The 14,993-nt window shown below is 47.1% G+C and overlaps 1 protein-coding gene across 1 annotated transcript in view; it reads left to right on the forward strand.

Moving 5' to 3' along the window:
• The window catches only part of CUNH16orf95 (chromosome unknown C16orf95 homolog), a 475,446-nt gene that overhangs the window by 793 nt on the left and 459,660 nt on the right, over positions 1-14,993 (forward strand). The window contains 6 exon segments of the mRNA XM_027119903.1: positions 1,479-1,533; positions 2,288-2,428; positions 7,449-7,595; positions 8,480-8,516; positions 8,717-8,830; positions 11,302-11,515. Coding sequence (XP_026975704.1) covers positions 2,288-2,428; positions 7,449-7,595; positions 8,480-8,516; positions 8,717-8,830; positions 11,302-11,515 — 653 coding nt within the window. The 5' untranslated portion in view covers positions 1,479-1,533.

Raw genomic sequence — 14,993 nt, forward strand, 5'->3', positions numbered from 1 at the left:
AGTCACCTGAGGGAAGCCGGACCCCGAGTCACCCGGGGAAGCCGGACCCCGAGTCACCCGGGGAACCCGGACCCCGAGTCACCCGGGGACGCCGGACCCCGAGTCACCTGAGGGAAGCCGGACCCCGAGTCACCTGAGGGAAGCCGGACCCCGAGTCACCCGGGGAACCCGGACCCCGAGTCACCTGAGGGAACCCGGCACCCGAGTCACGTGAGGGAACCCGGACCCCGAGTCACCTGAGGGAAGCCGGACCCCGAGTCACCCGGGGAAGCCCCAGCACCCCGAAATCACCCTGTCCCATAGAAGCTTGTACCAGGTAGGCAGGACAGACGCCATACCTACATCATGTAAGCCCGGAAGGGCAATTCAGCGTTTCACCTGAGGTTGTCAGGAGTAAGTCGTCAGGAATGGATGTGTCCACATGCTCAGGGACGGTGGTCAAGGACTGTTTGTCTCCATCTTCGGCTTTGCTTTCTTCCCCTCCTGGAGGCAAAATGCCCGCCAAGACGTCCGGAGGCTTACGGCCTCAACAGAAAAGGACATTCCCTTTCCCAGTAATTTTAACAAAGTCCCAGAATGGGTTTCATTGGGTTGACTTGGGTTATAATACAATTCTGAGGCAGCCTCTGAAACTAGCTGGCTTCACCTTCTTGGCTGGCGTTGTGGCCCGCCGCAAGGAAACAGCAATGCTGTCATGAGCGTTTGGGGGCTTGGGTGCTGTGCAGGGCAGCATCTCACATCCTGTGTTGTCAGGGATCAGCTGGGGCAGTTGAGCTCAGTGACCTGAAGCTATTGCTGTAGTGAGATAGCAATAATGGTGATTACGATGATGGTCTCACTTTTACCATTTCCATGTTATACATCGCTCTCAGGGAAGCTGGTCTTTGCTTTGTGTTGGCTTTATGCCCACTGGACACTCTCCATACAGTGGCCAACATTCTAGCAACTTGTTTTGGGGAGAATGGGAAGAGTAACAGAGTCTATGCAGCCCCAAATGCTTTGTTGTCCCAGAGACAAAGCACCCAGGTTTTTATGCTGCAAGGAATTTCCTTAGATGTAGAGCTTTGACGATATTGTCCTTCAGTATTCCAAGTATGCTCAGGGTGTCTGTGAAAGCATCATATGTGTTGTGGTGGGCAGCTCCACGTCCTGGAAAATTCTCACCAGGTTTGAATGTTCCTGTCTTTCCCAAAGGGCCTAGCACGGGTTTAGCTCTAGTGTGCCTGGAGCACATAGGTTTGGGGATGTAGGATTCCACAGTAGCTTGACGTCTGGGAACCCCCAGACCTTAGCATGTGAGTGTGCACATACCTGATTCTATTGTCACCCCCTGCACCCTCTTAGGCTCAGAATGATAACCCCTTCCACTCCTGGGGTTTAATGGTATGGGCCAAGCTGGCCCAGGCCCTCACCCTAGTACTCCTGCTCCCAATTTACACAAAGCCCAGAACTTTCTAAGCCTTCCTGTTCTTTTCTAGGGAAAGAAGCACATTTCAAACTTTTGGGGAAGAAGTGTGTTCCATAGATCATTCGGTAAGGAAAGCAAATCTCAACTACTTTGCCCCAACTCTGACACGCCCCTGTGGGGTGGGGAGAGCAGAGAATGTGGGTCCAGAAGCAGCATCTCACGAGAGGGTGTGTCAGGGGAGTCCGTGGTTTCAGGGACCATGCAAGCCCCCAAATCTCTATGTAGGGTCACCCACTGCCTCCCCCACCGCTCAATTCTTCATGACAGGGATTCAGGAGGCCTGGGAGAACCAATGTTGCCCCTTAAAGTATCTGCTCTGGGCATCAGCTCCATCTGCCCCTGGAGAGGATGACTTTTCCTCTGCCCCTGCCTGTGGGTGTGGTGGGGTCACATGGGATGGTTGTGGAAGCCTTTGCAAACATAAAGCACTGTGTGCAGATTGACATGGATTACCACAAAAAGAGCAATCATTCCCCCCTAACCCCTGCTAGGGTTGGTTGTACTTCCCCATTTTTAGGGGGGAAATCCAAGACTTGCTCATGGTAATGTGGCTGTAAGTGGTTGCACATCCCAGCATACCTGGTCTGCAGGCTCTGGTGGTCCCCCTCTAAGTGACTTTGGAGGGCCTCAGGGCAGGCCGAGATAGCCTGCCTCTTTGTGAGCTTCGGGAGCTGAGGCCCCTGTCCCTGCGCCTGCCCCTGGATGCCCTGTCTTGACCTTGCTCCCTCTGAGCATGGATTTACTATTTCAGAGAGTACCTTGGCTCACATCACTAATGCAGCATCACATTCAATTCTCTTTTTTCTGCCTCTTGTTCAGATGTGCCCTGTCCCCAGCTCTGTTCACCGAGAGCCCATCTGCTGTGAGTGTCAGGCCAAATTTGGGGGCCGCCTGCCGGTGCGCAGGGCTGAGGCAGTGCTGCCTTACTGGGTCCCTCTGTCCTTGAGACCCCGAAAGCAGGTAGGTGACTTGAATCAAGGGTTCAGATTTATGGAGATACGATTGGCATATGATAAATGGCACATACGTAAAATGTAGTGTTTGATAAATCGTGACATATGCACACATCTGTGAAACCACCTCTACAATTGTGACGATGTACAGTCATCTCTAGGCATTCAAAGGGGATTGGTTCCAGGACCCCTGTGGATATCAAAATCCAGGGTGCTCAAGTCCCTTGTATAAAATGGAGTAGTGAGGTACATGTGCACAACCCTAAAAGGTTTCCTTGTGCCCTTTTGAAATTCCACTCAACCCTCTCTTCCTCAGGCTACCGTGGGTCTGTTTCTGTCACTAGAGATTCATTTGCATTTCCTTGAATGTTATATAAATGGAAGGCAGCTATGCTCACCACTGTCCACCAACTCACACTATATAAATGGAATCATCTAGTATGTACTCTTTTTGTCTGGCTTCTTTTACTCAGCATAATTATTTTTCAGATTCATCCATGTGGTTGTGTGCATTGATAGTTCATTACTTTTTACTGCTGAGTAGTATCGTTATATGGATAGACCACAGTTTATCCATTCATCCAGTGAAGGGTGTGTGGATCATTTCCAGCTTTTTCTGTTTTGTCCAACAAATAAAACTGCTGTGAACATTTGTGTACAAGTCTTTGTGTGAACATGCCTTCATTTTTCTTGTACAAGTACCTAGTTTTTTCTTGGGCAAGTACCTAGGAAAGGCATTGCTGCATCATATGGTAGGTATCTGTTTAACTTTTTAAGAAACTGTCAACTGTATTCCAAAGTGGTTGTACCATTTCACAGTCTCTCCAACAATGTATAAAGTTCCGGTTCCTTCACATCTTCACTAACACTTGGTTTGGTCAGTCTTAAATTTTGGCCATCTTAATAGGTGTGTATCTCATTGTGTGTGTGTGTGTTTTTTTTTGGCCGCACAGCTTGCGGGGTCTCAGTTCCCCGATCAGGGATTGAACCCATACCCTTGGCAGTGAAAACGCGGAGTCCCCACCACTGGACCACCAGGGAATTCCCTCTCATTGAGGTTTTAACTTGTATTTCCACAGTGACTCATGATGTTGAGCATCTCGTCATATATTTTTGCCATCTGCATATCTTACTTGATATGTCTTTTTTGCCCCTTTAAAAAACTTGGGTTGCTTTTTTTAGATTAGTGAGTTTTGAGAGTTTTTTATATATCTGAATACAAGTTCTTTACCAGATATTTAATTTGCAAGTGTTTTTTCCACGTCTTTGGCTTGTCTTTTAATCCTCTTATCACTATCAGAGGGCAGAAGTTTTAAATTTTGATGAAGTCCAATTTATCAATTTAATCTTTCCTGGATCTTGTTTAGGTGTGCCTGTCCCCAGCACAACAATGGATCATGCTTTCTATGCATTTCTAAGAAAGCTTTGCCAACCCAAGGTCAGAAAGGTTTCTTCTATGCCTTCTTCTCGAATTTTTATAGTTTACTGTTTATATTTAGGTCTGTGGTCCATTTTAAGTCAGTTTTTGTATATGGCATGAGGTATGGACTGAAGTTCATTTTTTGTACATGGATGTCCAGTTGTTCTAATACCACGTATCATAAAGCTCATCCTTTCTCCACTGACTTGCCTTTACACCTTTGCCAAAAACCAATTGTCCATATACACGTGGGTCTGTTTCTGTTGCGGTATTCTGTTCGCTGATCTGATTGTCTATCCTCATACCAGTACTACACTAACTTGATTACTGTGGCTTTATAATTATAAAAAGTCTGGAAATCAGGTAGTGTTAGCTCTCCAACATTGTTTTTCTTTTTCACAGTTGGTTATTGTAGGCTCTTGGCATTTCCACTTGAATTTTAGAATCAGTTTGTCAATTTTTTACAAAAATGTCCTACTGGGATTTTGATTGGGATTGTCTGTAGATCAGTTTGAAGAAATTGTCTTCTTAGCCATATTGAGTCTTCTGATCCATGAACATGGTAATTTCTATATTTATTTAGGTTTCTTTAATATTTCTCAGCAGTATTCTGCAGTTCTTAGTGTACAGGTCTTGCACATCTTTTGTCAGTTTTATTTATAAGTATTTCATATTTTTGATGACATTGTTCTTAAAAGTCAGTTTATGTTTGCCCATTGCTAATATTTAGAAATACCATTTATTTTTGTATTTTGATCTTGTATCCCACAATATTGTTAAACTCATTCTGGTAGCTGTTTTTGTAGATTCCATCAGAATTTCTGCATGGAAGATTATGTTATTTCCAGATTGAGATGGTTTTATTTCTTCCTTTCCAATCTGTATGCCTTTTATTTATTTTTCTTGTCTGATACACGATAGAACTTCTAGTAAACTATTGAAGTGGAGTGGGGAAGACAGACATCCTTTTTTTCCCCTGATCTTAGAGGATACGTTTGAGTTTTCACCATTAAGTATGATGTTAGCTGTGGGTTTGGATGCCCTTTATCAGGCTAGGAAGGTCCCTTCTATTGCTAGTTTGCTGAGAGCTTTTACAGAAATGAGCGTTGGATTTTGCCTGTGTCTATTGAAGTCGTTTTATGGTTTTCCTTTAAGGGTTTGTTAATGTGATGAATTACATTGATTGGTTTTCAAAAGTTAAACCAACCTTTCAAACCCATTTAATTATGATGTATTAATGCTGCCATCGTAGAATCAGTTGGGAAGTATTCTTTCATTTTCAGGAAGACTTTGTGTAGGATTGGTATTATTTCTTCATTGTGTGTTTGGTAGAATTTGCTGGTGAAGCCACGTGGGCCTATAGCTTCCTTTGTGGGGAGGTTTTCAAGTACAAATGTAATTTCTGTCGTAGATACAGAGCTATTTAGTTTATCTGTTTCTTCATGAGTGAGCTTTAGTAGTTTATACCTTTCAAGGACTTTGTCCATTATATCAGTGTTGTTGAATTTATTGGCATAATGTTGTTCATAATATTTCCTTATTGCCCTTTTAATATCAGTAGACTCTGTAGTGATTGTAGAATGTGGAATCTCTCGTTTCTTGTTTTTTAATAGACTCTCAAAGGGGTCAGTGTATCAAGATGACTAAGTCATATTGTTCTAGGCAGAGGTGGTAGCCTCAGTCCCTCCTGTTGGTCATTGTATCATTTGAAAGTTGGGCAGAGTAAGTATTATCATCTCCCTTTAGCAGATGGGCAAACTGAGGTCCAGAGAGGGACGGGGGCTTGTCCAAGATCACCCACTCAGTCCATAGCAGATCAGGGATTAGAATCTAGGTCTCTGGCTCGGATTCCAGCACTCTCCCCACTGAGTTTTGTTGCTGGGTGTCAGGGGTAAGGGTGGAAGGAATATAGAAGTCAAGGTGCCCAGCACATCTCACCAGGGTGACTGCCCAGCCTCCTAGCTGGTCTCCTTGCCTACATCCTTTCTAACTCTGACTGTCCATTTTCTGATCTGTAGCTGGTGAGCTTTTAAAACCATATATCTGGTCCTGTCACTACCCCGTGGAGACCCATTTCCCTCAGAATATGGACCAAACTCCCTGACACAACTCTTGGGGTCCTTCTTGACCTTGCCCCTGCCTGGATATCCAGTCCCCTTTCCGCTTGCTCCTCAGGCTCCTGTTCCATCAGCAGGGAAGTATTAGGTGCAAGAAACAGAAAACTGACCCACAGTGGGTTCAACCAGGGTCTTTGGTAGAGAGAGGGTTCTTCTAGGATTGGTTTTTTGGCTTTATGATGTCTTCAGGGACCCAGATTCTCTTCATCCTTCCACTCAGAGTGTTTGTGCTGTCATTTCTAGTGTTTTTAGATGGTGGCCACGGGTCTGTTTTACACTGTGTTACACATGGCAGAAAGTGAGTCTTTTGGAGTCTTCCAAAGGCTTACTCTCCCACTCTCTCTTTCTTCTCAGGTATAAAACATTCTCAGAAGCCCCAGTTGACTCTCCCCCCCAACCCCACAACCAAGACTCTTTGCTGGCAAAGTGGGACTGGCTGATCCCTGGGGCCTGGCCGCTTTGCCCCATGAGCAAAATTGGTTTCTTTTTAATTTATTTATATTTTATTCATTTATTTTTGGCTGCATTGGGTCTTTGTTGCTGCACACGTGCTTTCTCTAGTTGCGGCGAGCAGGGGCTACTCTTTCTTGCGGTGCACGGGCTTCTCATTGCGGTGGCTTCTCTTGTTGCGGAGCACGGGCTCTAGGCGCGCCGGCTTCAGTAGTTGTGGCACGTGGGCTTCAGTAGTTGTGGCTTGCGGGCTCTAGAGCGCAGGCTCAGTAGTTGTAGTGCACGGGCTTAGTTGCTTTGCGGCACGTGGGATCTTCCCAGACCGGGGCTCAAACCCGTATCCCCTGCATTGGCAGGCAGATTCTCAACCACTGCGCCACCAGGGAAGCCCCCCCCCGCCACCTTTTAAAAAAATGTAAATGGTAGCATACAGTGCTGCATTTCCCACTTAATATCGTGTCTCTATGCTCATTCTGTGTCAGGACAGACAGGTCTGCCTCATTCTTTCCAAAGGCCACCCATTCCCTCTGTTCCCACGTCCATTATTTATTGTCCCTTATTATAGGCATTCAGGCTATTTGGTCACTACAGCCAGTGCTGTACTGAGTGTTCTTGAGCAAATGCTCATGTGTCCTCCTGGGATACAGTCCCAGGAGTGCAATTGCTGGACCAAAGACTATCCATTTTAGACTCTGACCAATGTTGTCAGGATTCTGGCAGAGCCCTCTCTCTAGCCGAGAATGCTGAGGCTCAGAGGGGCTAAACGTTGTGCCTAAGGGTTGTTCCTGGAGGCTGCCAGGCTCAGGATAGAGCCAGGCCTCCCAACTCCCACCCATGTGTCCCGCCACAGTACCACACAGATGCCCCACTGCAGAGATGCAGGTGGTGGGTCGTGAGGGTGCCAGCCACTCCTGGGAATATCATGGAATGGGGACCTGTTCCCTCAGCTGGGCGCTCTCCAGGGCCCTGTCCCCGAGGCTGAGGTTGTCTGGGGCGTGGCTCTACCCCGCTTTGGACCTTCTCTTCCCTTCCTCTGTTAGATCCAAAAGATGGTCTGGTTTTACGTCCCCCAAACCACCAAGGCATGCCCCTGCCCATGCCACCACTCTGGGGGCCGCCTCCTGCTGCGTAGGGATCAGGCTGTGATGCCCTACTAGGTGCCCCAGGTCCTGAGGTCTCACAAGAAGGTAAGAGGGAGGCTCGCATGGCAGCGAGGCCTGAAAGTGAGAGGCGGGCTAAGGAGGGACCCAGAGATGAGGGAAAGGGTGCTGGGTTCTTTCCCCACAGTGGTCTCCATTGATGTCTGGGGACCCTCTGGAAGCTGTGGCCTAGGGCAGCAGAGTGCAGGAGGCAAGTGGTACTCAGGGCAGGCCCAGGCCAGGTGTCCTGGTGGTGTTGGGAAGGGTGGGGTGCACTGCTTTCTGATGAGGGTGCCATCAGAAAGGTGACAAAGGTGACAGCAGTCACCTTTCCGGCCATGTCTTCTGTCCCCTTCTCCTCTCCTGCCTTCTCCTCCCTCTTCCCTCTTCTCCACCTCCCTCACCTCCCTCCCTCTTCCTTCCCACCCCTCCTCCCTCTCCTTGCCTCCTCTCCCCCTCAGCTCTCTCCGCCTGTCTGAGCATTCTGCACTTGTAGCCCCAGCCTGGCAGGCCTGGAGGGAGGGTGCTGGGGAAGGACCACTGCTCGAGTGTCTGTCCTTGCTCTTTGGCTCTGTCTGGTACCTCCACAGCTCTGGGTTCCAGGCCAGCAACTGTGGTGGGAGATGGTCAGCCAGGTCCAGCCCAACTCAGCTCCAGGGCCACTTCTCTCCCTTGCTTTCTGAGCAAGCTTTTCTGGAGTGAGAGGCTTCCTTCTGCCTTCACCCACATTCCAGCTGCTGGTTTTCTGTCATCAAGTAGCATACTGCCCCCAGAATTAAGACCCAGAGGCTTTTTAAAAGGAGAACACAACTTGCATTCTGAGCTGGCCATGGACCCCTTCCAGGGGGTTTCCAGGCCAAATCACTGGGAGCCCTTCTTGGTGGATCACTGGGGCTGACAACGCTTGCCCACATCCTTATCTTTTATCTTAGGTGGTGAAAAGGCAGCAGAGTTTTAAAGGCATCCCAGGTAACTCATTGCTCACATGTCTCATCCCTTCCCTGTCCCCAAGGAAGGCGGGGGTCTCATGAACATCATGATGGGGTGGGGGAGACTTCTGTCATCCCCAGATGGGTGTAACACAAAGAAGACCACAGACTGGCGCACACACCATTTCTCCCACCCCTACCCTCACCAGGCATCACTAATCATCCCCCATGTTTTCCCAGTGAACCCAGAGAAGACTCAGACTCTACCAGTTATCAACATTGGCTCTCAGGAAGAAACCAATTTGCAACCTGGGGTTAGGTGGTATCTGAAGTGTTTTTTAAGCTCTACTCTTCTATAATTCATGATATGGTATGTGTATGTATGTGTTGTGTATAAATATGTATTTATGATATAGTATATATGTTTGTATGTTGATGTATTCCTACTTTCATATATTCATGACACGTTATATGTTCATGGCACCACATTTATGCATATATTCATCATACAGTATATTCATACGTTCATATGTTCATGACAGGCATAGCACATACTCGCATGTTCATATGTTCACAGTGCAGTGTAGTCATGACAAGGTGTGTTCGCATATCCATATATCTGCGGCGTGATGTATGCATGTACTCACGTGCTCAGTCATGGTGCACCAGGAGGTGGTGTCTCCACCCGCACCTTTACTTTCTTTGTCTCTAAAATGAGCGGAGGTGCTCTCCCTTGCAGATAGCCGACATGTGTGCTTTCTCTGCGTTGCATGTGAGCAAAGGAGTGGACGATTTGTTGGTTCAGATCACACCCTCCCCTTTTCGTGCTGGGGCCAGAGGGCATAGTGAGTCCCCTCGATGGACTCTGTGAAGGAGGGACTGGACGGGTACCGAGAGGTTGGATGTCTGACATGGGGTTCCTGTGATGTGCAGGTGATTTGAGAGGCCCGCCCAGGGGCACTCAGCTAAGGGGGAGAGTGCTTGGGAAACGAGCAGCCACTATCCCACACGCCTACCTCTGCATGCAGAAGATACCTAGTTTTTTCTTGATTATAAAAGTAGCACAGTTAGGAGGAGCACGAATTGTCACGGCCTTTGGCGGGAGGTTTGGAGGTATTGATCAAATTTTATAACGTGCACAATCTTTAATCGAACAAGCCCACATCTGGGTAATACGTGTAGACACTCCACGCACGTCTGTCTGTGGCAGTGATTTCCTTGGCAAAAAACTGGAAGCAACCTAAGTGTCTCTCAGTTGGAGGATGGACATGAATGGGGGTGCATTTGAAATGTGGCACCAGCTGCCTAGAGTTCGCAACTGTTAGGGATGATGAAATGGACTCCCACGCACATTGCAGTGTAGGAAAAGAAGTCATTGTAGCCCAGGCAATAGGACTCCATTAATGTCAGTTTTAAAAATGAAAGCTCTGATGGTGCTTAGGTGAAGGCTGTTATCATTTGTCTCAGCTGACAGTCACAGGTAACCCCTGTGGGTGGGGAAGGGGGCAGGTCAGGCCCAGCAAAGGGAGGCTCTTGGTGGGGTGCATGATGAGCAAAACAGGTAGCAATACGTTGCCTCAAGCTTCAGGTGGAAGAGCCAGAAATCACTTTATCAAAAACAAAAAACAAACAAAAACGAAAAAACAAAAAACAGGCAGGAGAACGAGAACCACCTGAGAAAGTACTCTTCTCACCCTATAATCGCCGATTTATGGGCTTATTTTTATTGGTTGTTTTTGGCTTTGAACACTCTGCATCTTTAAGAAAGTCTAAAAGTTCAGTCAGTTTATTGTTGAATAATGCATCCACTGATACGTTGTTAAAAACCAGTATTAATTTTTACTCCAGCCATTGTTTTATAGTTCAGGTGATTTATGTTAATGTTTCAAGCCTCAAACCCATTCAAGCCAGAAGGTGTTCATAGGACAGGAGTGAGAGAGCGAGTCTCACTGCTGCCAGGAAGATAGGGATCCTTCTTTCCTTGAGCTGAGCTTTGTACAGAGTGATTAAAAATATGGGATGGTTCCCTTGGCCTCAAATCCAGCTGATTTCCATTTTAAAGGGAAAATCTGTGTTTCTGATCTTGTATTTTCCTTGTAAATAGAGGGCTCATGTGCTTTTCCTCTTTATGCTTTTGTGGTAGAATTTTTTATAAGGAAAATATACTTTATATTGAGTGCATTTTATATTAGTATAATTAGAGTGTACATTTTCTAGTAGTAACATATTAATAGTGTAATAAAGTAAATAAGAGATATAACATCAAGAGGGTCACATGTGACAAAAGCAGGTCTTGAAAAAGCTAAAGAGCATCAAGGAGATGAAGATGTTTGAATTCTGTTTGTGGATGTGGTTGTTGTTAACTTCTTATTATGGGAAATTTCAAATACTCCACTAAAGCCCAAGTTCCCATCTCTCATCTATAGCCATGATCAGCTCCTGGTAGATGTGGTTTCATATGTGCTTCACCCACTCCATCCCCACCTCCAAAAAAAAAAAAAAAATGAAAAAAATGAAAAAGAAAAAGATTAATGTGGAGCATATCCCAGCTAACTACCATATCATTTCATTCATAAATATTTCAGTAGGCAGCTCTAAAAGATAAAGACTCCGAAAACACAGCCACGAGGCCCCGCAATCACCCTAGAAACAAACAAACAGCAGTGCTCTCTTCATCTCAGTGGGCACACCCCTGGGCTGTGACCTGCCTTGTTGGGACACCTGGTTTCCTTGCCCTGGGTTCCAGAGGGCTCTCTCATGGGTGCAGACTTGAGAGCATCCTGTCCCCACACCCCGCTGAGGCCTGACTCTCTTTCTCTGCCTAGAAGTCCCCCTGGACGTGCGCTCTGGGTACAACCGCTGGAGAATCTGTGATGGTGAAGGGCGCCGTCTCCTCAAGTGGCAGCAGCTCCAGGCCCTTCACCAGGCTGCGCCGCTGTCCCCAGGGCAGCCAGCAAGCCTCCCGGCCTCCCTCCTACCCCTCAGCCTCAGCCTCCTGATCGTCCTCCAGGCCCTACTGAGTGTCATCGTGGCCCTCCGGTGAGCAGGTGCGGGTGGGGCAGTGGTGGCCTTGGGCTCATCTCACTCCCAGGGTTTAGTTGAGTTGAGGATGTGGGAGAACTTGGTTGTTGCTCAGCAGAGGGTGAGAGATGAGCACGGCCATGATTCCTGTTATGTTGTTACCATTGTCTGGACTCTTGCTCACACCTGACACAGGTATCTTCTTCCAGAAAATGCAAGGGAAGAGCAATCCAGATACGCCAGGGCCAGGGCTGATGGTGGGGAGGTGGGGTGTCTTGGGACCACCCACTTTTCTTTCCTCCTCTCTTCCCTGTTCCCAAGTTCCCAAATTCCCCTGCCCCCAAAAGACCATTGGTTCCAGTTTCTGCAGATTTCTGTTGTGTTGGGGTTGGAAGTGGATTTTAAGCCAGCTCGACTAGCCAGCCTTCTGAGGTCTGAGCACATCGCACCCTTGGGGGACCTGCTGCCTCTCCCCTCTCCCCCAGCCCAGCCCCAACCATCAAGGCTCCATATTGAAAAGCCCTTTCTCTGGCCTCGGACCCACTGTCCTTGCCCAGGCCTGTGTTTCTCACCTGGAACCCCACTCAGTCCCCCACCACCACCCAGGAAGCCTCCAGGGCGACTTCAGTTTCAAGACAGGGTGTCCCCTTACCTGGTTGTTTGCTTTAGTTTTCTTGGAAAAAGCTCTCCTCTTCCATCTCTAAACTCCGCTGCCCCAGTTTACCCATCTCCCCAACCATTACCCCCATCCACCCCCTTCTTTCTGTTTCTTTTATCACACCTGTATGTAAATACGTGCAAACACACACACACAGGTATGTAAATATGCAAATACATATCAACATGTAAATGTGCACAATTAGAATTTACATATATTGACTTGTTTGCTTTTTGTCTGTCTCCTCCACACAGTTGTAAGGGGAATGTTCTAGAAAGTGTCCAGTATCTGAAAACAGTTTCAGATGTCTTCTGCCCAGTTTTCTAGTTGTTCAGACGGGAAGGTAGCCCTGTCTTTGTCCCACCATCTTGTCTGGAAGTGGAAGTTCCTCTCTCAGCATCCTGCTTGTCCACTCTCCTAGTATTGGGCACTCCCTGCGGTCACATATGATGTTGTGATGCACATCTGCGTACAAGTGCCTATATGGACCTGGGTTGCAACTTCTCTAGGGCGAGTGCCCCCAGGAAGGGGCCGGGCGGGGGTCCGTCAGCTTTGCGTGATCTGTGAACCTTAGTGGGGCAGCATTGTGAGATTTCCTTCTTTTTTTTTTTTTTTTTAAGTTTCATCTTTCTGTCTGTGTTTGCCATCTCGATGTCAAATTTAGTTGGACTCCCTGGTTCCCACTCTGGGAAGAGCAAAGAAAGAAACTTTTGTGTAGATGGTCTGTGTTAAGTAGTTGGTCCAGGTGGGCCAAAGGAAAATTGCTAATGCTTTTGTAAGACGTGTTTGCTTCAGAGCCAGGATCTTAGGGCAGAGGTCAGGCACCAATCACCTGTTTAGGAGAAATATCTTACCTGCCTGAGGTGTATGTGGGGTGCCCTGTGAGATCCCCCAAAGCACACACCCAGCCTATCTCAGGAGAGGCTGTTGGCCCATCTGCTGGCCTGGCAGAGACTTGCTAGAACTTCAGAGACCTCAGGAGATCAGGTGAGCTCTGAACTGCCCGACAGGGAGCCCTGAAGAGTAGTGATGAGTCAAGCACTTGCCTTTGTGGCTGGACTTGCCGTAGCCTTCGTTTTATTTGATTCCTTCCACAGTTCTGCAAAGCTGGGATTCTCCTCGGAGTTCCAGAAGGGAGAGTGGGCTCTGGGGGTTGAGTGCGTCGCCTCAGGTCCCACAGCTGGAAAGTGAGCCAGCCAAGGCTGCACCCTGTTTTCTGCCTGGGCTCCTCAGGGACCAAGCGTACATCCTGTTCTGTGGTGGGGTTTCCTTCACCCTCCACCCCTCGGAGGTTCCCCAAACAGGCCCTGCAAGGGCAATGTGGTTTCAGTTTGGGGGGCAGTTCCTAGTAATTGCCTTTCTCTTTGCTTTCTAGCCAGTTGGTTTAGGTTTGAAGTTGGAATCAACAGCTACTGTCAAGAACATCAACACAAATGTTAGTCATACTCAAGGTCTTTAACGAAAGCCATCACATCAGGAAGAGTCTGTAATAGCCACCGTTTTCTCAGATCATATAATTCACATCCAAGAGTCAATCCAAATTATTTATCATCAGGTGATTCTTAGTTGTAGTGGAGTTGTGTGAATGTGGGTGGGATTCCATTATGAATACAGTCAATAAATGTTATTTGTGAAACTCTTAAAGTGGCTACTTTAAAAATGATAACCTGTGATTTTCCTTTGTGAAGGTGGGACTTGTTCTTCACCTTTGTGCCCCTGTGGGAGGGGGCCCATCACTGAGTCTCTCTTCCCTTTGCAAGGACAGCAGATCCTCTGGACAAGGATCCTGAAATGGTTTTAGCACCTGTTTCATGTGGGTCTCACTTTAAGTAACATAAAATTGCATGTAATTTGAATTTTTAAAAACTGAAATATCATTCACATACCATAAAATGCACCTTTTTACTGTGTATGATTTAGTGGGTTTTGCTGTATTTACAAGGTTGTGCAATCATCACTACTATCTAATTCCAGACCTTTTTTGCCCCCAAAAGAAACCCTATACCTATTAAGCACTCACTCCCCCTTGCCTTCTCTCCCCACCCCTGGAAACCAGTAACCTACTTTCTCACTTTTCCGACTCTGGACATTTCATATAAATGGAATCATATAATATGTGTCCTTTGTGTCTGGCTTTCTTTTGTTTGGCATAATGTTTTCAAGGCTCACCCACATTGTAGCATGTGTCAGTGCTTCATTATTCCTTTTTGTTTTTGGCTGCGTTGCGGCATGTGGGATCTTAGTTTCCCGACCAGGGATTGAACCAACGCCCCCTGCAGTGGAAGCGCAGAGTTTTAACCACTGGACCACCCAGGAAGTCTGCTTCATTCCTTTTTATGGCTGAATAATATTGTAGTTTAGGGACATGCCACATCTTGTTTATCCATTCATCAGTTGGTGGACATTGTTTTGTTTCTACTTTTTTGGCTATTATGAATAATGCTGCTGTGAACATTTGTTTACAGATTTTTGTGTCAACATGTTTTCATTCCTCTCGGGTATGTACCTAGGAGTGCTGAGCCATAGGTAACTCTCTTTAATGTTTTGAAGAGCTGCCTCAATTTTTCACGGTGGAAAACTGTACACCATTTTGTATTTCATATTCCCACCAGCAAGGTATAAACTTTCTGGTTTCTCTGTGTCCTTGCCAACACTTGTTATTATACGTTGTTTTGATTTTAGCCATCCTTGTGGGTGTGAAATGGTATCTCATTGTGATTTTTTTTTTTTTTTTTTTTTTTTTTGGTTCGGGGCCCTTTCCCTCCCTTTTCCTCCCCCTTTTGGGGGCCCGGGCCCGGGCGCGGGGGCCCAGGGGCCATGGCTCCCCGGGCCACCGCT

Source organism: Aethalodelphis obliquidens, unplaced genomic scaffold, assembly GCF_003676395.1.
Source record: "Aethalodelphis obliquidens isolate GAN/ISIS:26980383/991018 unplaced genomic scaffold, ASM367639v1 scaffold20, whole genome shotgun sequence".
NCBI lineage: Eukaryota > Metazoa > Chordata > Mammalia > Artiodactyla > Delphinidae > Aethalodelphis > Aethalodelphis obliquidens.